Below are 26,605 nucleotides of genomic sequence, written 5' to 3' on the forward strand. Positions count from 1 at the left end.
TGCTTCGGCACCGAACTGGGATAATTTGCCGATGTAAATACAAGCTGCTGAATGCTCAGCCTGTTTGAGAGCTGTGTGGTTGCCTGGTACAGATTTAGCTCAGTGATAGGTGGCCGACCTTTTTGTTTTTAAGCCAGCATGTCTGCTCTGAGGAGTATATAGTGTAATTAAGAAGAGGGTCATTTGTTAAACAGGTGGAAAAAAGGAAAGGGGGTGTGAGGAGAGTAGCTGGAGCAAATAGGAAAATCAGGCCTTTAGTTCTTAGGGTGTGGGAAGAAAACTGTGTGTGTTGTGGCAGCCTCAAGGGAAGCGTGAACAGCCATCAGCGACCCCAGCCCTGGGGGAGGGAGGGGGAAGAAGGGGAGGCTTTGAAAACCCACCCGAGAGTTATCTAAAGGATGCTAACTGCAGGAAAAATGGATTTCAGAAACAACATGGAGAAGATTTTGACATTTACTTTTACCTCAGAATGGCATTTGCAGTATGTGTAGCTGATGCAGAAATTTGTGCATCCCACACTGGGAAATTGACTCCGAGCAATAATCTGCGCTCTTGCTACGTTAGCTTTTGCCTTGAAACCTAGAAACCTTCCTGCCACATTCTGTTCAAAGTGTAATGCCAAGATTTTGCTGTATCAGAATATTTTTAACTCCCGAGAAGGCTGGTAAAGAAATACAGATAAAAATAAATGGCGGGCAGCAAGGAAGAATCTTCCTCGCAAAGGATGAAAATGCTGCCTTTGTGGCAGGTTTTGCTGTGTTGTGTCTGTGTGCAACCTGCATTTTCACATGGCTCCGTGTAACGAGGCTGTTGTGCCTTTCAGGTGTGGGATCCACAACATGTTCCCTTTACACTTAGCAGCGCTGAATGCTCACTCAGACTGCTGCAGGAAATTGTTGTCGTCGGGTAAGTAAATCCTGGGCTGTCTGTGGAGCTCCAGTAGTGTGTGTGTGTCTGCTGCTTACGGTCCCATTATACTGGTTGTTGTGGACTGTTGAAGTGGAAGGCTTCCTGTGCTGTGGGTGTCCGGCTGTGTGGTCTGGTGTGCGGGAGCGCGCGAGGCTTTCCTAACAGCACGCTGGTACTTCCTCCACCCTGTACTGTTCGTGCCTGAAGCTCTGTTCTCCTGGCAGGTTCAGAGAGTTTATATTAATTCCCCAGGAGGAGGGAGGAAATTTAGGACCCTCTTCCAAACGCTAAGAATCGGAGACACTGTTTTGTTTTGGGTTTTTTCCTCCCAAAGGAATAATTCAGGAAATTATCTCTTTGGGACCTCCACCGGCGCAGGTATTAACATCTCACTGATGATGGTAGAGTTTAGGTACAGCTGAAGTGTGTTTCTGAATCCGGACGGAGTAGAGGACTTAGGCTGGCCAAGGCTCTGGGAGCATAGCGTCAGGAGAGCAGCCTTAGGATCCTCAGCAGAGCCCGAAGCAGAAGCAGCAGGACACAACCATTTCAAAAGAGGCAGTAATCAGGTGCCAAATCACACAATCTTTTTTTCCAGGGAAGAGTTCCCTTGAATTAAAAAATCACAAAGCAGATCATATGCTTTTTCTAGAAAACTGCTTCATTACTTAACAGGTAAAAACTCCTACAACCTTCCCCCCTGAACTTGCGTCCTGTAGGATGTAAAACAATGTGAAAGATGGTAATTGCACACACCGTTACGTTAAACCTTGGTGTGTTCTGGCCTTGACCGCTAGGTCAGGAAGGAAGAGAGCTTTTTCTCTGAGTGAGCAGAATTAATACTGCCAGGCTTCTATCTTTGGCCTTACACATCTTGGTGAATAATACCCCTGCGTGCTCCTGGAAGGCTTTCCAGCCTGAAAACCACACAGAGTAAAAATGGCCCCATTTCATGTTCAGGCGGACTCTGTGGTTTTTCCTCATTTCTTCATGTTTTCTGTCTTCCTGTCCTCCTCCTGTCGCAGTCCTCTAGATAAATATGTGCCTCATAAATGCCTGTCACATGGTTTTAAATAGGGATGTGGCGCAGAGCTGGATGTGGAAATAGATGCTGGTCGACTTTGCAGCTCTTTTTATAAAGCTGCCAAACTGGAGCAGCTTCTCACCGTTCCCGTGACAACCTCTTTCTGACTGTAGTTGCTTGCGTTCTGTCTTTTTCCAACTAACTGATTTTTCTGTCTCTGCGATGTTTCTTGTGGTTTAACTAGGACAAAAGTATAGCATAGTGTCCTTGTTTAGTAATGAGCACGTGCTGTCTGCAGGCTTTGAAATAGACACCCCTGATAGTTTTGGAAGAACGTGCCTCCACGCTGCCGCTGCAGGAGGGTGAGTAGCTGCGCCTGTAGCCATTGTAAGTTATTTTGTGGCGTTGTTGCAGATCTGGTGCCAGCCAACTTAACTGTGCCATCCACAGAGGAATTTATTGCGGTGCAAGGGAAGCAAAGTGGTCTGATGTCAAATCTGGGTCACTTGAGACTGCCTTTTGCCACTGCCCTCATGTAGACGTTGCTTGCAAAGTAAAGGAGACGATCTGATTCCCTCTGCCGCAGAGAGCTGGGTTGTGATTTGAAGGGTGGGTTTCAGGCGTAGGGTAAAATTCTTTATTTTTGTGTCCCTGTGAAGATTGCTTCAGCTTGGGGTGGGGGTGTTCTGTACTGACCCAGGTGTGTCTGTTGGCCCCAGCGGTGGCTGAGGGCTGGCAGTCAGCAGGAAATCATCAGTTCCTAGGGCACAGCGAGCGAGGAGGAGCTGCAGCTCCTGGGATGCTGCTGGCAGGGGAGTTATTCCTGGCCTCCACCTTTGGACTGTGTCCTTGTCCTAAAATGCAGCTATGCAAGTGCCCATCAGACTGCAACCCCGGTGTCCAAGTGCAGCTTGTCTCCCTCTTTCCCGTTTTTCAGCCACAAGTTCAAAAATTTCTAAAAGAGAAACCAACAAAAACCCAACCCCACACCAAGCAACCAAGCCCCAGCCTCCAAATCAGAAAGTCAGAAGACTTGTTCTCTCAGGGTGATGCGTTCCTGCTAAGTGCTGGGAGGCCAGAAATGGAAACAAAAGAAAACTGAAATACATCAATTTAAGTTGTAAATGTAGCATCCAGTTAGTTTAATTTTTTCCAAATAATTGTCAGTGGAGCGCTGTGAAGTTAAACTAGTAAAAGGACAAAACATTTGGCAAGCATTGATTTTTGACTCTTCTGTCGAGTACTTTATGGCTCAGAAAACAGCTGAAATGGAGCTTTGGCTGGAATCCAGCTTCGATTCTCTGTGGTTATAGCAGGCAGAAATGGTCATCCACAGGAAATACTTGGCAGTCTTTCTGGACGTTGCTTTTTCTTCTTGGTGGATCAAAATGTGTATCACAAAGTTTTTGTTATTACAAAAAAAAAAAAAAAAAAAAAGAAATTGATCCAAATACTGGTTTTATTATTCTTATGGTATTACTCTTCTGTATACTTCTGTCATATTAATAGAGGAGGTATGACTGTTGCTTGGATGGAGATTGTTGTAGTATAGCTCAGACACTATCTCTTTGATAAGGCTGCACCCCAAAAAGAGTAATGAAAATAACCTGGAAGTCCTAAAGAGAAGGACAGGCTTCATAAGAAGCAAAAGTGGCTCATGAAAATAAACCATATTTTTCCAATGGTTTACTATAATTGTCATCGCTAACAAGTGTTCTTATTTTTAGTACGTTGTGGTGAGTGTTCTGTAGCTATTTTACACAATAGTGATTTTGAGTAGGGATGAGCATACACCTACATATTTGCATCTAGGTTGTTTTTTTTTTTTTTTCCTGGAGCTGGAGCTATACAAAAGGCATTCATTTTTTTCCTGATACATGCCTGTTACTCCCATTACATTAATGGGAGTTTCATGGGTACTAGGAAAAGAACGTACTTCAAAGGCCTGCTCATCTGATTGTGAACACAGATGATTTATTGCCCCTGTGAATGACAAGGAGTCTTGGAAAGTGCTGTGCTTCTTTATGTCACTTTGTGGCTTGGAGTCATACATGTATTCGCTTGAATTACAAAAGATGTGAGAATTCAGCTGTTCTGTTTTGTATTAAAAATCACCTGGCTTTAAACAAGGTGGAGCAGCAGCTATGACGTGGTGAACGCTTTGAACAGATAAAAAGCAACGGAGCCCAGCTCATCCGCTTAGATACGTGCAGTATTGATATGACAGTCACTTTAAATAGCTATGCTCCTTATTCAACAAAGCACGTAGGGGTGTGCTTAAATCTGTCAACAGTCAACAAAACATAGCAGAATAAACCTACGAGTAACTCTTGTGATTAAATGTCACTACGTGAACAGGATTTGAGCAAAGTGCTTACTGTTGAATGCTTTGCTGAATGGGGGTGGATTTCGTTAAATGTCACCTCTTCATTATTAGACTGGCATTTTATAAGCTGGCAGCAACTTTCTTTTCAGGTTCTCTTATAAAATACCAGTTTGGTGTGGGAAGCATTAGAGTACAGCTCCCATTGAAAATCTCCGAGACCACTGACTTCAGATCACATTTACTATGCTGTCTTTGGAAATTTTTTTTTTCTTCAGCAGAAGAGAAGTTTGAGGTTTTCTAGAAAAAAAGAAATAGTTTTTTAAAGCTTCATTTTCTGTTCAATTGAATTTCATGTTGCAGTTGGCTGTACCCCGGTTTTGCAGGGCAAGTAGTACAAAAATACTTAAGAGTAACTTCTTCCTCCTTGGGGACAGGGAGCAATACAGATGTAAACTTCTGGTTTGTTCATGTTTTGTTTTCTTTACTTCTCTTTCCAGTAATGTTGAATGTATAAAACTCTTGCAAAGCAGTGGAGCAGATTTTAATAAGAAGGACAAATGTGGGAGGTAGGTAAATTATGAAGTTCATTTGAAAAAAAAAAAAAAAAAAAGGCTTCTAGCAGGCAAGGAAGAAAGACCATCTCAGTCTGGAAATCATATGTTGTATGAAAAATGACAGTAAAATAAAGTAGGAGTTTGGCCTTCCCTGCAGAACTCCTGCTGCTGCAGTTATATGCCAGACAGGTGCAGACTTCATTAAATACATGAAAGCCATCCCACCCTCTTGAGTTTTCTGTTTTAAAAATATCACAGTTTTTTTTTTTTTTCTTTATTGCTTCTCGTACTGCCTAAATTCTTTACTTTGTGTGCCCAAGACAGCACGTGGGTTATGATGGTAGGATTGCTGCTATTTGATGTGCTTCCTCGAGGTTTTTCCCCTGCTATGAAGTGTTGCTATGAGAGTTGCTATGCCAGCTAAATGAGATGCTGCAAGGGACACTGTGCTTTGCTCTGCCTCCCAACTGGAAGAAAGTATTGTGTATCCAGAGCGGCAGCAGAGGCTGTCGCTGGGAATAGGTTGTTTGCAAGACACAGATTGATGATCTGTAACCTATTAGGCTTTGTAGGAGCACCAAAACTTCGAATTAACACAATATTGTGTTAAATTTCCATAACTTTGCATTTCATCACAGGAACATAAGGCACTGATGCTAACTGCTGGAAATGTGTAGGAATACAGCAATTAAGATTTATCATTATCCTCAGTGATGCGTATTGGAATATGAGGTAACACATTCTCACTTATGTTCCAGGACACCTTTGCACTATGCAGCCGCAAATTGTCATTTCCACTGTATTGAGACACTGGTGACAACAGGAGCCAATATTAATGAAACAGACGACTGGGGACGCACCCCTTTGCACTATGCTGCTGCTTCTGACATGGACCGAAAGTAAGAAAGCCTCTTTGTATTCCTTGTTTGTATTCCTTGTGCCTCGCTAAATTAGTGTCATCTATGATGCTATGTCTTTTGAGCCAAAAAAATGACCCCACCGGCAAAGGCATTTCTCTCAGATGCATGCATGGCTCCGCACAAAGTTGCCCTGACTAGAAGCCAAATCCCCAGATGATGTGGCAGTTCAGCTCTACAGTTTACCTTTGATGTAACGCGCGGTTTTGCAGCCACCCTGTCCTACTGAACTATTTTCAGAACATTTTGTCTTCTGTTTTCCTCTGTGTGGTTTCCTCACAAGGGTAAGCTCAGAGAATTTTCTACTCTGTCAGAAATGATGGAGCAAGAGACAGCACAAGGAGAAGTTTTCCTAGATGGGCTGCAGTGACAGGTAGACATCTGGCCATGCTGACAGCCTGCCTGGAAAAGATGGGACAGATCTACCCATCAGCCTCTCTCCACTGTCAGAGCTGATAAAAATGCTTGCTCTGTCCAAACAGGTTGCTTTTTAGAGACTTCAAAAAGAGGGAGGCTTGGGAAATATCCTTTGCCAGAATGCAGTGCTGTTCTTGTGAGAAAGGGGGAAAACAGCTGCAGAACTTCAAAATCCTGTGGTTAGGGACTTCAATGTCTAATGCCCAGATAGTTGCATATTTTGGCAATCTCTTCCTTACAACATACAGTGTAAGACAGGTTCAATTATCCTGTTAGTTCTCTCTTAAAAGTGGTAGATATTTATTTTGGGTCATCCCATGTTTCTCCATCTCATTCCTCTAGACACTAAGGAACTGGTGTTTTGGTTTCTTGTGTAGTGAGGTCTGGTGAAAAGACATCTGGCTTGTTCCCAGCAGAATACCACCTCAAAGCCACTGCGGGAAAACTTCAGCTTAACTTTGTGGCAGAGGTTGGATGCCATACCAGAACCTTGATAGCCGCTTCAGCATTTGCTGTAATGATACTGATATAAAAAACATCTTCCCTGTCACTCTCAAACCTGAACAGTGCTGGGAGGAAGGAGGCAGCAGGATCTTCAAAGGTGTGTGCTTGGCACTACAGTCAGAGCAGGCTTGTTGGAAGGCTTTCACCACTGACTGTTTCTAATACTGCCTTGGCAGGGTGAGGTGTTGCTCATAGTGTTGAGAATAGTGATTCGGTGTGTGGTTTTCAGCTTTTGGCTCTTTGTAGGTGAAGTTCCTGCATTTAAACAAGCTCTTGGTTAACTTCAGGATGTATCTTTTCCATCACTTAAAAAAAAAATCTTGCTTTAGTCACATCCTGAACATTGGCAGGAATATATGGCCTTTATTTGCCCTCATAGTCCAAACCTAAATTGATTCTGATGTGGTGATGCTGTCTTCTCATTAAATTTTCCAGTTTGAGATGTACTGAAAGAAGCCTTGTTATACAGATGAAATGCTTTTTGCAGTCCACGATTTTACAGGTCTGCATATTTTTTCTTCCCTGCTGAATGGCAAAAAAGTCCCAAGGTCAGACAATCTCAGTCCAAAGAACATTCATAATTATTTAACTTTGGATGTGGACAGTTAATGAGCAGGGAGAAGTCTTGGTGCAGCGAGGTTGCCCTACTGTTTCAGCTGTTCTGGTAATTGTTGCTGCTTATGGTCTTCAGAAAGTGCAATGGCAATGACAGCAACACGTTCGTTAACTAGCTGATGGCGGTTTCTGAGTATCTACTGTTTCTCCATATCATCACTTGCTCTGTTCAGGGGACCTTATTTTGGGATCTCACTGATTTATGTTTAGCTGAAAGCAGATACAGGTAGGACTTCAGCATAGCATGAGCGCTGTCTATGACCTTACAATGTTAATATTCAGCAGAGTTATTTTATTGATAATGAAGTTTTCTCTGAGTCAGTGGGCATCAGACAGACCCCGGGTTTGTAGAACAACCCGTTATTGGTGGCACCCACAGGAAGAATGTCAGATCTTGGTATTACAAAAGGGAAATTGCATGTTAAAGAAAGAATATACTGTTCTGCATTGTGCAGAATCCAGTCTGGAATTTGCATGTTGTATTGGGATTGAAGTTAACAAACTGTCCTTCTACAAACCTTTCAAGCTACTGGTCCGTGATGGCAGCGGTTTGTAAATGTGTGCTGTGTTAGCCTTGGTGGTCAAGAAAGATCATAATCACAAGTTCATGATTATAAGATCAAAAATCATAGTCTTCTGTCTGCCGTCCGTCCCGCTGGGAAACAGAGGTGCCAAAACCAATGCGGGTGTGCGGGATTACGAAGGCATGCTGAGCTATTTGAAGAATCTAAAGAACCTGACCAAGAGATCCACGTAGTGTTGCCAAGATATTTCACAGAAAGTGAGGGGAGTCAGCAACCCAGCTAATGCAGATTCAGGATAGACCAATTTAGTAGCAGTGATTTAAGTTTCTCTAAATGCTAATTGCTAGGGAAGAACTAGCAGGTTACTGTAGGAAGAAGCAAGCTGTTGTAATCCTGAGTTCCTCTCTGCAAAGGAAACAAAATGCACAACACTGCTGTGGGAGAAATTTTCTGATGGAAACCAGAATTTTTTGGTTGGTTCTTTTTTTTTTTTTTTTTTTTTTTTTTCCCCCCCTGGCGTTAACTTGTGGGACAGTAAACCACATGTTGTAGTGTTCTCCATAGGTTGCAAAACTTATTAGCTGCAGACCCACGCAGTATACTCACTTAACTTGTATAATTCTTACTGTTGGCTGGAGGAGGTCAACTCCTTGAAGGGATGGGTGGCAGACTGCATCAAATCACTGGTATGATATTTTGAAAATAAGTTACATTTTTCTGTCCTCTATGCTGAGAAGAAAGAATATTTTAGGTAACTCCCATGAAAATGCTGAAGAACTTGAAAGAGCCAGTGAGATGAAGGAAAAAGAAGCTGCATTGTAAGTTTGGTAAATCAGTAAAGCAGTTAGACCTCATTTCTGGAGAATGCCACTGCTTTTGCTCATTCGTTGCTCTGCTAAACACAATGCTTGGCTTTAATGAGGGCCAACCTAAAGAAAAAAGCTCTACTCTCTTCTCTGTGCACATATTCCCTGCTATTTCTCTTCCTGTGCTTGTTGCTTTTTCTTAATTGAAAAGGTACTGCTTCAGTAATTTCATAATTCTTTAGCATCATGCACTGTCTTATTTTAATGCTTTGCACTGAGTATGTTGCAAAAAGAAGTAGCCAACGGTTTCCTCAATGCAGTTACTTGGATTGACATTTTCACCTAGCTGCTTAATGATTTCTTTGTTTTAAAAATCCCCTTTGTCATATGACAACCTTATGTTCGCTACAAATTACGAGCTATGGGAGAAGGGAGTAATAACAAATTTATGGTTTCTTGCTGGTTTAAAAAAAAGGGGCAGGAGCTATAAAGAGCATAAGGGATCCTTTGAAAAACGTATGATTTAAAAAAAACAACAAACAAGCCAACAAAGAAGAAAATATGTCTATGTAGCTACCTGCTGGGAAATTGACTCAGTTAAGTCTTTAAGAACAGAGCTGAGTAGCTCTCTTGCAGGCTTTGTAATGGAAAATAATTTTGGTAATCTCGAGTAGGCACAAAAGTTAGATTGGAGATTGTTTTTTACAAAGATGACCTTCAAAGATGAGTGGGGATTTTCTCTTTTAAAAAATGGTGAATGTGAGAAGCTATTGGTGAAAAGAGATTTGAGGTGCTGCTAGAAATACAGAATTAAGTGCCACTTTTCAGTGCCCCTCCCAGCTGCGGTGAGGGATGAGTCTGTTAAATACTGAGAGCTCACATTTACACTAGTGAATTGTCCACAGGTGTCTAGAGTTCCTTCTGCAGAACGACGCCAATCCATCCATCCAAGACAAAGAGGGGTACAACACTGTGCATTACGCTGCTGCGTATGGGCACCGGCAGTGTCTGGAACTGGTGAGTGCTCGGTTTCGGAAGCCCCTTATCTGCTGATACGTATGCGCGGATGCTAGTATTGTGAACTCCCCGGAACGTTACTGTTTGAGTTCTGTGGATGTTCCGAAACCTGTGAAAAACCTGCAATATGGTACAGTAAACTCAAATATATGCAACCAGATGTATCTTAAAAATATGTTCATCTTGATAATCCAGTTCTTGTTCAGCAAGCTGCTGCTTAAGTGTTGTCTTTGAGTGGAGTTTATGTGCGCTCAAATTAATTTTAACTGTGATCAGAGTATTCCCAGTGTATGTGTATGTGGCAGCAGTAAGGGATAATTCCCAGGGCATGACAGTCTATGTGCCTTGTTAGCTGGCACAGTATCTGACTTGCAAACTGAGAGAGTAAATAGCTTTTATCAGCTGTGTGCCTGCAGTGGCTTTTGGCTTCTGGTGAAATAACAGCAGCGTTGATAAAGTTATCATAATCAAGATGAAGCTTGTATGCCATGTAACTTTTTTTATTGCTGTTGCTTTTTTAATACCCTGAACCTGAATGATTAGAAATTGCATCTCATAAGAAGCCAAAAATTGTTAGCCAAAAATTGGATTTGGGAGATGTATAGTTACGGAATTGTAGAAGTTTCTGACTTGTAAAAATAACTGCCATGAAGATGGGTGTTAACTGAACTGCTTGATATACAGGGTGATCCAAAATGATTGTGTCACATATGAATAGACTTCACTTTCTTTGAAAGAAAAAAGCTCTAATTAGAAAGTTGTATAGGTATTCATGCTTTAGTAAAAACACTGCGTGCTGTTTAGTGTTTTATGTTGTTTGGTCCGTTCTTTCTCTGTTGAAGAGTCAAAGTGCTTGGTTGTTGGAAAGGAGCTCTGCGCAGCACGTGCAGCTTTTGCACGGCGTGTACCAGCGCTGCCGGTGGTTGCCACCGTAGGAGGAAGGCTGCAGCTGGCCTGCCTCGGGCACACAGCTGGGAGCCTTGGCCTGTAATTACACCAGGGCAGCCCTGGGTCAGAGTTTCAGGTGGGATGTTAAGCCTTTTTAGCTCCCACCTGCGCAAGCACATATATTTAGGACACTTAAAATATCCCTGCTCCTTTGTTGCTTGTGGCAGCAAGTTTGCTCTTTCCTTGTTTGGAGCCTTCTCCGATAGCTGATCTCTCGTGACTCTGCCCGTGGGGATGGAGGGGTCCTCAGCTCAGCCTGCCGCCCCTTCGGAACAAAAGCAAATGCTGGTATTTGAAGGGCACTTATATGGAGTAGCCTCCTCTGTGCCATGTACAAGCCTGCACTTGTATGGCCACAGGAATGTGTACTGCAACCTTACCCGTGTCTTATCCCCAAATTTTTGCATGACTTGCAGGAGCAGAGACCTCCACAAAAGTATTTTCACTGGGGGATTCTCTTTCAGCCTTCACATCAGTCCCTGTGTGCCGCCATGCACGGAGCAGGCATGGAGCAAGGTCTCTCCTTTCTTTTCCTTATTGCTGTGTGTGTTTTCTGGCAGCATATCAGTTGCAGACAGTGACCTGCTATCGAGTCCTAGTGTTGCTTAGGCTTGCCAGACAAAAGGAAGAGCTGGAAATGCAGTGCATATCAGAGGTGTTGGGTTTTCTTTTAATTTTGGAGGGTGAAATGCAAACTGTGGACTAGAGACAGCTGTGCAGCAAGTGTTCTATATTTGGACAGAGAAATTCAATGGTTTTCCATTTCAGTCTTCCCGTATTTTTCACTATAGCTGCAGTACAGAAACCCAAGGTCAAGCATCGTTTCCAGAGTTACAGTCATACAGCTGTTCTGTGTACACCGGTGAAGGGAAACGGCTATGAATTCGAGCATTTTGTGTGCAAAGGACCACTGCTGCGTACTAGGGTGTCTGCCTGAATGTTTTGTGGGGACCAGGATTTTGTCATTGGTGCTTAGAGGCTGACAAGCATCTCATTTTCTCTGGAGCTCAGCGTACCAGAAAGCATTTGCGCTCAATCGACAGCAGGACCAGGACTCCTCATCCTGGCACCCACTGTCAGAAGAAGGTGATACTGTTTTGTTTGTGTGAGCAGTTGTCCCTTAGCTCTAGTGAGTTACAGAGTCCTAGGTTTAATAACTTGATGTTTGATAACAGTGACTAACTAACTGATACAGGCACCACCTTCACACTGATTTCTTTGCATTGCTTGGATTTGGGATGGCAAAAGGCCCAAGACCAGTCCTGAGTAGCTGAATGGTAATTGTGCTGCGGGCATGAAATGGAAATAATCCTCATGCCGAGGTTTATTCACTTATTCCAATGCAAGAGTCCCAGGTGTTAAGCCAACTGTTGTTTGCCGTGCTTCATCTGTCTCATAAAGTAGCGTCACCTGTAGACATCGCAAACCTGTAACGCAATCAAATTGTTTTTGACAGAGTTATGGTTATTTACAGCTCTTTGAAGGCTGTGTCTGAAAGCTGCAATAAGGATGCATGTGGTGCAGATGGAAAGGAGCCTCGCTGTCTCGTGAGGCTGACTGGTGGCTTGGGCACAGTTTGTTGTGCTCTCTGTGGCAGACCTATGACAAGGACTTCGTCACGAACCACGATCTTTATTTCTGGTAGCTGTTAACCACAGCACGCTGACTGGTCTAGTTACTCATAACTGAGTGAAGCATCCAATAAGGATTAACTGCTCCTAGGTGTGACTTTCAGCTAGAGGCCTCTTCTTTGCCACATAGCACAAGGAGCAGTAAGTCATCAAATGCCATCTTAGTCCTCAAGCATTCCGTTTATCTGTTCCGAAATCTAAACCAACGCATCAAGAAAAGGAGCAGCAGCGCGTGGCTCGCTCCTCTTCCCTGAGCCGCGCCGGGCGCTCAGCGCCAGTGCAGGCTGTGCCAGCTCCAGCTAAGGCTGCAGGATGCCTTGGTGCCATGGTCCGTGGAGTAGGTGCAGGTTGTGTCTGAGGGAACTTGGCTGGGTTTATCGCTGTATCCTGGTCATACATTTTTCTTTCAAGTTTTCAGTGCTAATGAAAAGGAAAGTAAGATTCACAATATTTTCAGTTGCTCTTACTCAAGGAAAGTTGGGAGCCCAGCAGCCCTAATTCCTATGTAAATATGTCTGTAGATAGACAGGAAGATTTTTTTATTTTGGTTTCATACATGCAACAGAGATAAATTGGTGTCTTTCTTAAAAGTGCTAGCTTTGAACCACTAATCTGTACGGCAGATAATCTCTGACATACGCAATACTTATAAAATATTTCCAATCCCTTGTATCCTGATGAAGAGATTCTCAGGCAGGATTGCTGAAATAAAAACACTATTTTTTGGATTGTTATTTTACTCTTTTATCTTTGGGTAAATATTTTTGGTATATTATTCATAGCTTATAGATGAAAATACCTAACAATTATCTTCCCTAGAACAAGACAGTTCTTTATGGGCATAAAACTGTTAGGGGAAAGAGTTCATATAAAATATGAAGCTTGAATTCTGGTCAAAACTAAGGCAAAGTGAGTGCAACGATAAGCTCGATCTGATGAGGAACGGTTACTAGTATTTCTCTACATGTACCATACCGAACTGCAGCACAATGTTAGGGAATTATTTCAGTGTTCCAGAATATGGCAAGTTTATCAAAGACCTTGTAAGGCTCTTTCTTTCTTTCTTCCCTTCTCCTGCCTGTTTTTTAGAACAGGTATCTAAAATAACCTATTTATAAATAAATGGTCATTTAAAAATCTGAAGAAGAGGAGTGAGTATCCAGTCAAGTTTTCTTTGCTGAGCGACCTGGTCTGTGCTTTAAGCACCATAGCTTCTCAGCAACACGAAATATTAACATGTTTAAGTACAGTTTAGGAAAGGCTGGTTTATCTACAAAAATATTTTTTCATTTTTTGACTTTTGTGTTTACTGTGAGCCTGATACCTTGGCTAGAATTTAGCTAAATATCTTTATGGGGAGAGGAGAGGTACTAGGAAAAATAAGGATTAAGAGTGCAAAGGTCATATCCTTTGACCCAAACAAATAAAATTTGTGTTTGTGTGTTCAACCACAGAGCTCAATGGCAGAAGCTTTTTTCTGGAGGACCTTTAGGTTGTCTGGGATATTAGTGGGCTAGTTGCCCTGCAGTGAATGACGTGATGTTGCTAAAAAGAGAATCGGGGAAGCAGATTCTCGAGTTCTTTCTCCATCTGTAAGGGCCATTCATAAAGGCTGAGTGGTGGGCATGTGCGCTCGCAGGCGGCTGAGGCTCCCATCTGCTTTCCTGCTGCTAAAAATAACCTCAGTTTGTTCAGATTGAGACCGACTTTGGTGTAGTCAGGGGCATCAGTCATGATCGCTAGCCGGTATTTTAGAGCTGATCAGATCACCAAATTACTTTGAAAAAAAGAAAAATATAGTGGATTTTTTTGTTGAAATGATCTCTTATCACAAAATCCTTATTGATGTGAAAACAGTGATATTTAACTTGTAATTTCACTTTAAAATTCCATCTGGAGAGCCAGTCATGCGCTTTGTGCTGGTAAAAATAGGTTTCTGTGCAGTGTTAGGGCAAACAATTAAATGCCTGTCTCCTGTAGTGAAATCTCTTCTCTGACTGTAAGAATTGATGGTTATTTTTGCTTTTAATCTGTTTTTTTCTTTAAACCATCAGCAAATGAAATTCACTCTTTGGCTAATAGAAATTGAATCAGCACAGGGACTAATTCGGTTGAGGGTGGGAGGAGAGCATGGTTTCACCAAAAACCATGTCCAAAAGAAGAGGCAGATCTCGTCCTGCCTGCCCGCAGCGAGGTGAGCCTCCCAGCTGCCGCGGGGGCGGGGGAGGCTCGGGCTAGCAGAGGGCTGCTTTGGCCACCATGTGGAAGGAGAGGCTGGATTTGAAGAGAAGGCAAACTCCTTTATGAGACTGACCGTTAGCACTGAGAAGAGTTCAGCCATGCCTTCAAACAGTTGGTTCCTTAACCTGTGGAGAAGTTGAACTCACCAACCCCACAAATCTTCGGTGCGGCTGCTGCTCAGCGTGTGTGTCCCTTGTCAACCAGACTTTGTTCCTTCCTCCCTCCGAGCGCAGGGCAGTGGTGAGCAGTGACGATGACTTCAGTGTGGCTGGGACAGGTGCTGAAAAGCCTTTTGCCAGGTGGGGGTCTGGCTTGGGTCCTTGTCTGGCGGCAGACCATAAGCCTCCTGACCCGAGCCTGTACTTTCGGGGATACCTTCTGGGTTGTCTCCTTCAGGAATTCCCGACCGTCTCCACGAGCAACACCCTCTTTCTTAAAGGTGGCATTTTGTCCGAAACCAGTGGCGATAGCGTTTTGTGTGGCAAATGACTTTGTATCTACGTCTATGAGAGCTTCTCCCACGTGGAAGCTCCTTTTTTAGTGGAGAAGTCCAAAGTCGTTAACTTGAGTGGCTCTAACAAGGAGAAGAATGTAGGAACTTAATGCTTGAAAATAACTTTAATAAACCTAATTTGTCTGTCAGTCCTAGAACCCCCCAGATCACGGTAGATTGCTTTAATTAAGTCTTTAAGTCAGCATTAGTGCGATATGTACCCACTGGTTAAGTGATCAATAGGGGCCTGTATATGCTAGATATGCCAGTATATGTTAGCTTACAGCGGTGCATTTTGGCTTAGATTTTATGTTTTGGAAACTGGGTAATTTTGATCCTAAAAATGTTTTGCAGAAAGCTAGTGCTGCTTGTGAACTCAGCGAGTGCAGGAAATTACCATTTGCTCTGGCACCCTCCTGGCACTTTGGCTTGGAGGATGAGAGTATTGCCTAGCATCTCTGGGGCTTATTTTGTCTCTCTGACAGGTTTTGTCTTGATTTTTAGTTCATATTTTTATATTCCTGGGGTGGAAAAGCAAGGTGCTTAGATCTGTTGGACAGAATAACAAGGTGATTGCAGAACTGCAGGAGACGGTTTTTTCACCTCTGGGTCATGGACTTCTGCTCTTGCCCTAAATGCCTGTCTGTCTGTCTGTGTGGTGTTTAAATGTAAATGTGAAAAGAATGTCTGACTCCCTCAAATCTATTGAATCCGATGAAAACGGCACTTGATCATGGCATATAGCATTGCATTAGACCGTATGGCTCAGAAAGAGCTGCGGGCGCTGGGGTTTTAGGGGTGTAATCGGGCTTATTTATACCAGGCAAGGTGTCTGCCTGTGTCAGCAGGCATTCAAAAAAAAAAAGTTGCTGGTTTGATGGTACCTGTAGGCTTACAAAGCGAGCGAACTTTGTTAGACACAGTCTCCCAGTGCGTGTCTTTTGTATCTGTATGTCTGTATTTTGTCAGCTGAGTAGATTGTTCGTCAGCGTGCTCACTGCTGTCCACTGATGGTGTGGCACCGGTTCCCATCCAGAGGGACCGGCGGCAGTAGGCGGTGGTCTCGCCGCTTCAGGAGCATTCCGTCCCTAGGCGGGCAGCGCGGGGACGAGTGCACGCAGGGTCAGGTCTTGGGTTCTGATTGCGTTCACGCGCTGCTGGCAATGCAGTTTATTCTACAGGAAAAGCAACAAACAAAAAACACTTGCAGATTGCCGTTATACTTGAATACTTACATCTTTAATTGACATTTTTAATTAGATTGGAAGCAAAACTCCATTGGATATAGTGAGTAAATGAAAAATGATTGCATGCTGTGTATTTTCATTTTTATTTAAACTTCTCAGTATTCTGCAAATCCTTGTATTCACTCTGATAAAGCCTGAGGAAGAAGAATCACAACTCTTAACGAGCATGCTGTGTACTTCAAGCGACTGCATGTGTGCTGCTTTTGTTTCCGCTGGATTTCCTTCTTGCTGTTGCTTCCAGGCTCAAGCTTTGCTGGAAAGTCTGTTGCTTTTCCTCAGTCAGTCTTGGGAGCTGTGAGTCAAGTGCATGTACCCGACTGGCATGACATTTTTCTGGACGTTAAAGTAACTTTGCATTTGGTGATGTGAGATGGAACCGACACTTGTCTGTTTTCTGGAAGTTTGTGGCCAATTTCAAAGTGGTTCAGAGGAGAAATGTAAATTACGTGTCTTCAAGTGAGTCTGAATTTAAAAAGCACTTGTCTGTGTTTCATAGTAGAGGCACAAATGAGAGGAGAGTAGCAAATACACCCTTGAAATGCACATTTAAAAAAGTTGACTGTCACTGTATTTCACCAGCGCTCCAATTTTCTAGCTAGAGAGAAATTTTTTTAAGGATAATAATTTCTCTAAATAAAATCCTTCCTGTACCTTTTATGCAACTCTGTGAAGTTTTGCAAAACTTTCACTGTGTAAGAATGTCCTTAAACCAAAGTATGAGGCTTTACAGAACCTCTGAGGCAGAATTTCTGGCCAGAGAGAAACGCAATATATGTCATTCGGTGTGGAAGTTCCAGGGTAAAATCTCCGCCGACTGACAAAGGAGCTGGACCTCTGCATCCCAGGAGGTGGCCAGCGTGTCACGCTGGCTGGTGCTGCGTAGGATCTCTCACTCTCATTTGGAGCGTCCCTGGTTCGTGTTAACGCTCACTGGGTGAGAACCTCCTGTGTCACCCACCGAGCATGGCACTCAACGGCATAACATGCAACGCTTGCATGGAGTGGGAGAGCTCCAACAGAAGACTAGTGTCCCACATGAGAACAGCAGTGGCCTGGAGGTCTGCTCGAACTTTGAGATTTAGATATGTTTAAAGACTTGCACGGTGTTCTCTTAGATGCCAGGTAAGTGTCCTGTTCGCATGGTGGTGACTGTTCTGGCAGGGTATCGGATATTTAAATTTTGTGCTGGGAGAGCTGCATGGAACTACTAATAAATTTCTGCAGACTCAGTCTACCTCACTTCTTGCAAAACTCCTTCTTGCTTACGTTATTTTAACTTCGCCTGTAATCTACACACATGAGTGAAACTGACGTAAACACTGATTAATCTGATTTTTAAACCCTGGTTTTAGGAAAACATATCAGACACTGCATTAAGGATGTGTATTGGTTTCAACCTGATGAAATTAAAATAAATATGGAGAGAGCTTATAGGATTGCTTCTCACCCCTGAGGATATGTTTGTACCACTTCACCTTTGAATTATTCAATCAAGAATAATTCTGAGATTTAAAAATGTGCTTTCCTGGTATAAAGTAGTACAGAGGTTAATTCTATCAGTCTTTTCTATCTCATCTGAAACAAGTGATGGATCTTCAATCTTGTGCTTGCTACTTGCTGGTGAAGCCTTTATTTAAAAGAAGCTGCTGCTGGTATGTTTTCCCCCAGTAGAGAAAATTATCTATTGCAGTTTATCAGGAAAGATGAGATTCAAAGTGACATCCTAGCTGATATATTTTTTTTCAGTTCTGAAAGTGGCATTAAAAATTGTTACTAATTGCCACTTCTGAATGACCTTGTAAGTGATAAGCTACCTTTCTGTGTAATTATTGCAGAAGAGCAATGTTTAACAGTTTCTTTTGTCTCAGTTGCCTTTTGACCAGCTTTTTACATGTGTGGAAATTTCTGAACGCTGTTTGCTTAATAACCTTTCAGAGTAAAGGCCATTTATAGATGATACACACGTAACCTAATGTTTTGCCATTTTATCATTGCTCTTAGTAGCACCAAGCTGAAGAAGCTCATTAGCAGTGCTTGAAGTATGTGTGTTGGAATGTGGAGGTTTCCTTACGCACTAAAATAGTAAAACTCTCAAAGGAAAGTCACTTCAACTTCCGTGGTAGTTAGATTAAACCTTTGACATCGCTACCAGTAGCCACTGAGATGGCTGTGCCTGGAGGTGTGGGTGCACGCTGGCTGGTGCAGGATCATGCGTTCTGTTCTCTTCCAGGATCTGAGATCACACCCACCGTTATGGTGTCTATGGCTTGGAGCTTCTTCTGACATCCTCCTTTCAAAAGTGTAGCTTAAACCTTTTGTGCATGTTGAGCGTATTATCGCCTTTTCTGCCTGATGGTAATTCTAAACCACCAAGATGCTCCATGAAGCTGCTTTTTGTAAACTAGAGCTGAATTTTAGAACGTATTATAGTCTGGAAGGACATTTATATGAAGTATCCTGACTCATTAACTGGCATATCTGAGTCAAAAAAATAAAAATGGAGGGGGGGAAAAATCCCCACACCGTATCCTGCCATATAATCCTTTAATATAATCACAGAATAAAATTGCTCAGTAAATCCTATTATGCTTGTAAATACCCTTGCTGTCCAAATAAAATAAAATTGTGAGAACTGTAAAAGTTATTTATCTTCATACAGACCTGGGAGAGAGAAGACAGTTTATAATAGCAGCCTTGTAGTGCTGTGAGTTTGTGACAATAGAACTGAATAATTGACACGTTTTATCTTTCGTTGTCTGCATCTCACTCCCAAAGCGTTCAAGTTCCTGCTTCTGAGTATGAAGAAGACTTTACAAAATGATTCATACAGTATTGAATAGCGCTGTTATGGGAAGTGAAGGGGTTGGGCTGGGAATTTCCAAGAGGCAGAAGAAGAGGAAGGGTATCCTTACTTTTTAAAAAGTTATGACCTAACCAGAGAGCAGAGTGCTCACCGATTTCTGGTGTCTCTGCACAGTTCTGACAGCCACTTAAAATCTGCCCGCAATCTATACATAGAAATGTAATTGGCTAAAAGACATCATTCCAGTGGCACAGAAAATTAGAAATGATGTATGCTGGGACAGTCTCTTGTCAACCACCAGTAAGCACAAGCGGTTAGTAATCCCCACGCGTTTGGCTGTCTTCAGTGAAATGCATGGGGCGGGTTCTGGCGGGCAGGTACGTACCGCGGCACAGCGGGCAGGCTTGCATCGGCCGCGGGGTCTGTGGGTTTAAGCTTCCCTGGCCGTCAGGGCAAATGGTTTTGAGCAATAAATTCACCTTTTTAAAAACAGATGCGACTGTGGATTGCTTCTTACAAGTGTATTCTTTTAAGATGGAAGCATTATGGAGCTAGAGCCCTTCAAGGGCTGTTTTATGTGTTCTCATAACGAGTACGTGTAACTTAGTATAAATGCATTCTTAGAACCACGGAAACGCTGGTGAAACTGGAGAATTGCTTGGTAACTTGGACCTGGCACTTTTTGTCTCTTGTGCTTGATGTTTATCCTTCAGATGACTTCGTTTTAATTGTTACAAAGTGGTGCTTGACAAGACATACTGAAAAATTACTGGCGCTGTGCCTTTAATCTTCCTCTTCTTGCTCTCCTTTCTAATTTCTCGCGCTGTACGACTATGTATCTGAGAGCTACCAGGTTTACCATCAAGTTCGTGTTTACGCTTGACTTTATGATGGAGGCGTTCAGCCTTATAGGTAATAAGCTCATTAAGCCTAGCCTGCATCAGCCTAAGCTGCTTTAACTCCAAGCCATGGAGATGCCTTTTGTGAGGGGCTCTCCAATCCCACAATTTGTTCCTTTAGAGCCTTAATTTTGTCAGTTTTCTTTGTGGTTTTTTCCATCTGCTCAAAAAGCAATTATCTGCCTTGTTCCAGGAGACTTTTGGAGCCTTCTGACAGGTTAAGGAAAGTATTTCTTTCTTGAGATTTTGATTCTGGAATTTCAACAGATGATGTTAAACATAATTAAAAGTGATTAAATTAGTCTGCTGTGCTGGCCTTATGGACTCAGAATAAAGGCTGGTATTAGGCAGGCGGAGGAACAGGCTTAGTGCTTGGGTTTGTTTGGCGGGATTTTTCTAGTTTGTTTATTCACTGGAGAAATTCAGAATTTACTCATGTATTCAGAGCTGGCTGCTGCTCCGTCCTGTTTATAGCTATCTTATATAAGAGAACAATATTTTAAACTGGAGATGGCCGCACATAGTAAGACCAAATGCTTCTTGACTCTGCGCCAGACCTACTGAAAAACTGGTGTGTGGCTTGACTTTTTGGGGTTCTGCCCCCTCCTTAGTTGCAGGGAAGTGTTAAAATTCACATTACCTGTTCATGCACATGCCCACTTGCCTATGAATAGAATGTGCATCAATGCACGTTTCTTTCCCAGTCCTGGCATTTTACTAGGCACAAAATATACAAATAAACTACATTACTGCTTTGTAACACCTTATACATTATTAATGCTAGCCTGGATTCCAGTTTGATTTCTTGGATAAATTTATCCTTGCTATAGGTCTATTACAGACTAATTTGCAACGCCAGAAGTTGGGGCACGCGTCAGAGTTTGGGATACGCCGCCGCCTAGCAGCGTAGGCAAGGCTGCTCTGGGCTTCCTCCTGGCTGTCTGGGGAGCCTTCCATGTTGTCAAGCTCTAGAATTATCCAGATTGTCACAAAAATGTCCTTCCCTCTTTGTCAGTCTTTTCATTAATTCCTTACTCTGTCAAAAAAATCCCAAACAAAAAATAAAATAAAACTCCAAAGAAGCCCTGTGTGACAAATTGGCTCATAACCTTAGACACGTCACGAGTCAGTTGTAGTTACCTGTCACGCTTTTCTTTCCTGTTCACAGTTTCCTATTACTAATTTTCTGTAAAATGCTAATTTCCAGTTCCAAAGGCATTTGGAGACTAACTCTTTGAGTAGTTACTCGGTCAGAGGCCGTGCGTGTGGGCAGTGCTGTCGGCAGCGGCTGAATTGGCAATATTGCTTCTGTCAATACCCGGTATGATCTTTGCAGCCTCAGTCGGTTGGGTTGTCAGGGTCCGTGCGCTGCCGTGGAGTGGTGCTAATCCATAGTTCCTCCTTCTCGCTGGACAGAAGTGCCCTGGGTTTTAAGCCTCAGAGTGCTTTGGGATCCCTTGAAACGAGGAGGATCATACAAAAGTGCAATGCATGTCATTAGGTGTTTGTAAGGAGTTCGAGGATGTGTTGTGTTTCAGAAGACTGTCGTTACAGGAGCAGGTTCTGCTTCGCTAAATTGTAAAAATGACTGTGAATGACTCACAGCTCGGTTATAATTATTCCCAGTGCTAATTAGGTGTCAGAATTATCCGAAACGCTGTATCAGACATGGCTTGCATGTGCATTACCTGTGTAATCATGAAACTGTGCTTTTTCCAATGTAAACTTACGGAGGGCTCTGCTCCACAAATCCTTCCTTTTGAGGGCTCCTTTCCCACCAAGCAGTCCCTGTGATTTCAGGGAAACTAATTAATCTGGGAAAGGATGTTCATGAGAAGCTTTTAAATTAATTTTGTAACTTCACCCTGCTGGGAAAAACTTGAAAATACTTTACAGAAAAGGTTATGAAGTATTTATACCTCACAGTCCTTCAGTACTTAGTGCATTCGTCTGAGGGCAAAATATATCTGCGTCTGCTGATTTATAGTCTGTGAGAATTTATCCTGTCTTAGCAGAAATGTTTTAAGACTGGTTTTGGTTTTTTTTTTTTCCCCTTCAGCTTCTGGAAAAAACGAACAATATGTTTGAGGAATCTGATTCTGCAGCTACGAAAAGTCCTTTGCATTTAGCTGTAAGTATGAGACAAGTGTAAAGTGTTTGATCAGTATCTCCTAGAATAATTCCTTAATCTCTGTCTTTGAAGCACGTTTAATCATAGACTTGTTTTGAAAAAAGCTGGTATGAGATGTAGGCCTAGATGTAACAAAACCAGGTTCTGGGCTGGAATTATTAATTAAACTTTTGGCAGCTGAAGCTCTTGGTTCTTACTGATTCAAAACAGTTGGGTAAGAAGGCAGACACCGAAGTGAAATTAAATGGAAAGCTGCAACTTTTATTCGTAACTAGCTTATAAATTTGGGGCTGGAGCTTGAGCCGATGGCTTTGATCATGGAGTGAGATACTCTGATGTTCTCCTGGGGCTGTGCAGAGTGCAAAGACCCGCCTGGCACACGGCAGGGTGTGGGAGAGCATGCCTAACCCCCCACAGTGCCTGGGGAGCGTGCCGTGGAAACTGCTGTCAAAAGGGCGTCCAGCACGTGTGGCCTCAGAGATCACAATAGGTCCCCTTTCCCAGAAGGTCAAGGTTCGGGATCCTTCTTCCCAGCTTTCTTGTGCAGAATGACAGAATAGTGGAGGCTGACGTGGACCTCTGGAGATCAGCCAGTCCTGCCTCCGTGCTGAAAGCAGCGTCAGCTAGAGCAGGTTTCTCAGGACTGTGCCCCATCACATTTTTTAGTATCTCCAGGTACGGAGAGTTCCTGGAGATAATCCACCCCAGTGTCTGACCACCATCACAGTAAAAATGGTATTTTTTTGCAGTAAATGGAATTTCCTGTGTTTAAATTTGGGCCCGTTGCCTCTTGTCTTGTCACTGGGCACCCCTGAGAGGAGTCTGCTTCTGTTGTCTGTGCTCCCCCGTCGCGTGTTTATCCACATTTGAAAACGCATTTTTGTTTGGAGGCTGAGCAGTCCCAGCTCTCTCAGCCTCTCCACACACACCTGTCGGACCGGCCCTTTGCTGAACATCCAGCCTCACCACGAAGCTGGCCTCCCCTGGAAAGGGGAGCAACTTGCTTACTGGAAAACAGGGGCAAGTTTCGGTTCTGTAGCGATCGTTTCCCTCTTTCCCAGTCAGCCAGAACAGCTCTGACCTGGTGTTTGGGTTAGCCACGCGTGACCTGGGGGAACAGGAGCCACAACAGTTGGGTTAAAAGGTGGAGTTTGTCGCTGAACTCTTCTCTCCATCTTGTCTGCAATGTGAAGACTGCAGGAAGGAGAGTGTCACTCCCTGGCCCAAGGAAGGGTTACTGCCTGCACTGTCACCAACACCAACCCCGTGCTGGGCAGGGACTGGCTCCGAAGCCTGCCAGATAGCAGCGCCTGCCCTCTCTGCCCTGCGGACAGGGTCCGTGCAAGGACATCGCCGTGTCTCTCCCTCTTGTTGCTGGTTAACAGCAGTTCATTCACCTGAGGCACCCCAAACGCACAGTTTAAAAATAAAAAAGCTTACGTGAAACATCCCTGTTTCACAGTTCAATTACAGCTGTCCAGGAGCGTCTCTGACGTTCGGTTCAAACGCCCCCGATTGCTGGGGTGCCTGTGGCCATCCTTCCCCAGGGCTGGCGGTGTCCACCGAATGTCTCGTCGTGTGGATCCAGAAAGCCAGCAATCTGCACCAAAACACGGAGTCCTGTCAGCTGGCTGGTACGGCGCGGTGGCCGAGGCCTCTGCTTGCAGATGTTTCACCATAAACTTTATGACCTTTCAAGGAGAGGGTGGGCCATGCAGTCTGCATACGGCACCTTCAAGATAGATACCTCACATTGTGTCAAAGATCAGGTTGTTGCTAGTTGTTTTGTAAGTGAAAATGTCATGAAGAAGAAAATCTTGACAGCTGTGGCGGAGTATTTTCTGAGATATGGGTTCCCTGCTATCTGAGATATCACCCTTTGCTTTTGCCTTTGCTTTCCTTAGGTACTTGTCTTGGTCTGACAGGGAAACAGTTGTGTGTTCCCTGCAGCCCTTTCGAAGCCGTCAGTAGGAGTGCGCTGCTGCCACCAGTGCTTAACCTCTGCGGTTTCTTTCCGTTTGCATCTCCTGTTTTCATTAATTGCCTCAGCCCTGGTTATGCTAATTATACGTTTGTGTATAAATCAAAAGGATGTTCTCTGTGAGCCTGACAGTAGGGAGAGAAGGGCAGTCCCTACAAAGCTGAGCGGAACGTTTCCAGTTTCTGGGGCTAGCCGCTGGGTTTTTGCAATGCCAGCTGTGTTTGTGCTGTTGGACCTAATGTGGCTGTAGGTCTGGAAGTGCATCTACTTGTCCACTGCAGTCGTCCTACCAGAAGATCCTACTGACAGGAATACTCCATGGAGCATCAGCTATGAGCAGCAGGTCAAGTTTGTGTTTGTATTTGCACAAAAATCTGAGTTTGAGAATTGCTTTTGTTTAGTTGGAGACCAGCAGATGTGTTGAACTTAACACCCAGTTAGATGATAATCCATGCAACCTCTGACCAGCATAGCTAGTGAATCCAGTTTTGGAAGCAAATGTTTTCCTGATACTGTAGAATGTGAAAAATTAATTGTTGTTTCACCTGTGCTGAACTGGCAAATTATTGCCTGAAATTCCTCACCTTGGGTTGTATTAGAAGGTTAGAGCAAACCAACAATCATAATCTCTTTCCCTGAACACTAGGAATTTTTTAGTTTCTTGGCTACAGTGTAACGTGGGAAAATCCTTCCAAGTTAAAGAGAAAGTCATAAGGAATCAAGAAAACGGTATCACTTCTGCTGTGTTTAGAAGACGGGTGACAACGATGGAATTTATTCACATTTTATGTGCAAGTTTTTGAAAGACAGAAGTTAGGTTCTTTACATGACGCTTTTTGTATTTCCAGGCCTATAACGGGCATCACCAAGCCTTGGAGGTACTTCTCCAGTCGTTGGTAGATCTGGATATTAGGGATGAGAAGGGACGCACTGCTTTGGACCTGGCTGCATTTAAAGGACACGCGGAGTGTGTGGAAGCTCTCATCAGCCAGGGTGCTTCTGTCACTGTAAAAGACAATGTCACCAAAAGGACCCCCCTCCATGCCTCAGGTGAGTGTGACCTGATGTTACGCTTGTGGTGTAAGCCCTACAACACAGAAGCAGTTACTTTTGCCTATCTGCTACCTCTATGCGGATTTCTTCTTAACAGAGGAAGGAGATTTTGGCGCGTACTGAGGACTGCTGCTCGTTTGCTGAATTCCTGCAGCTAACCCTTTACCTTTCATTTCCATGGTCATTTTTGCCTCTGCCCCTGTGGTTCAGCCATCCCTCACACAGAATCCCGTATTTTTCCACACCACTCCTGCTGTGCCCTTACCTGCTTGCCTCTGTTTTCCCCCACCTGTCTATCACCACCTACTCTTGAAGGTGTGTGACGTTTCCCCTGTGACACCTTCTCTTAACGGTTCCTTGGCCAAAAACCAGGGAAAGGGAGAACGCTTGCCTCACTGCTTTTCCTATGGAAGAAAGGTTGAAAATAAGGTAGGCTCTGGTTGTTGATGAAATTATCCTGGTGTTCAAAACTTTCAACCTTTCGCAGTGGCAACACGACCGAAGTTCACCCCCCTTTCAGCCATAGCCCTCCTGAGCGAGCTTGTGACCTCGCTCTTGCTGGGCGTCAGCTCCATTCCTCATGTGTTGGGTGTTATTTATGCACGTTGCATAATTAACTGGAAAATGTAGAATTTCCCATTGGTTTAAAGGTTACGATGTAATAACACACGTGCGGAGGTGCCCAAGGGAGCGGTGCTCCTCTGGGGGTTCGTCCCGGGCTCGGTACGTCACAGCAGCGACCTCTAGTGGGAACTGAAATTAATACCTCATGGGGGAACAATTATTTTCAGGGCCAGACTTAATTGTCTTTCTGTTTATCTTTCAGTCTTGCTTGGATTAAGATGCATATACATCCTCTAATACCAGTTTATTCTCTGTGTGTGATCATCTGAGTGCAACCGAGCACCCTACGGTCAGGCAGGCTGTTACCAGTTTGGTCTGCAGTACGGCAGAAAACGCACGGTCCGTCGCCGCAGCATACTGGGAAGGGCTTTCTGCTGCCTTAAGTTTTGCATCTGAACTGAGCACATGACTCCCCGCAATAAATTAACGATACAGAGATGTGCTGCCAGAGTTTACATATCAGAAGTTTGATACAAGCATTCAGTGAGAGGGGGTTTTAGTTGTTTTTGATAAAACCACAAAATACTTAATCTAGCTGATCCTCACCCTCTTCAAACTGTAGGTTTAATGGATTTAAATCAAGATCAGTGCCACCACAAAACTGGAGCTGTGTTGGTCAAGAGCTTTCCTATAGTCACTTCAAACATAGCTCGGGGTCTGATGATGAGCAAGGTGTGACTTGGTCTGGTACGTCGTCGCTATAGTGATGATTTTGCATTTATTTAAAAATTTGGTTATAGTGACATAGGTTTCTTGTTGTCACAGCTGCATTGTAAGGGTTCTGCAGTACTGAGGAAAGTAAACAGTAACAAAGCCTTATTTTTGTTAGCAGCTTTGACTTAAAATACAAATTTTTTTAATAAATCTGTTGAATAGAATTGAGTAACTTGTTGAATAGAAGGTGTTATTTTAATACGCACATTTCTTGCCTTCATACAAAT

The 26,605-nt window shown here is 43.5% G+C and overlaps 1 protein-coding gene across 4 annotated transcripts in view; it reads left to right on the top strand.

Annotated features, from left to right (window-relative positions):
- ANKRD44 (ankyrin repeat domain 44) overlaps positions 1-26,605 on the top strand; it is a 143,657-nt gene that overhangs the window by 97,846 nt on the left and 19,206 nt on the right. For 2 of the 4 annotated variants that reach the window (XM_080399356.1, XM_080399354.1), the window contains 8 exons: positions 824-906; positions 2,232-2,295; positions 4,757-4,825; positions 5,572-5,712; positions 8,525-8,608; positions 9,502-9,613; positions 21,935-22,006; positions 24,836-25,037. In XM_080399356.1, coding sequence (XP_080255482.1) covers positions 824-906; positions 2,232-2,295; positions 4,757-4,825; positions 5,572-5,712; positions 8,525-8,608; positions 9,502-9,613; positions 21,935-22,006; positions 24,836-25,037 — 827 coding nt within the window. The remainder of the gene's footprint in view (positions 1-823; positions 907-2,231; positions 2,296-4,756; positions 4,826-5,571; positions 5,713-8,524; positions 8,609-9,501; positions 9,614-21,934; positions 22,007-24,835; positions 25,038-26,605) is intronic. The other 2 variants (XM_080399355.1, XM_080399357.1) reach the window with 1 other exon arrangement.

The sequence above is a fragment of the Falco punctatus genome (genome assembly GCF_963210335.1).
Source record: "Falco punctatus genome assembly, chromosome: 8".
In the NCBI taxonomy this organism is placed as follows: Eukaryota; Metazoa; Chordata; class Aves; order Falconiformes; family Falconidae; genus Falco; species Falco punctatus.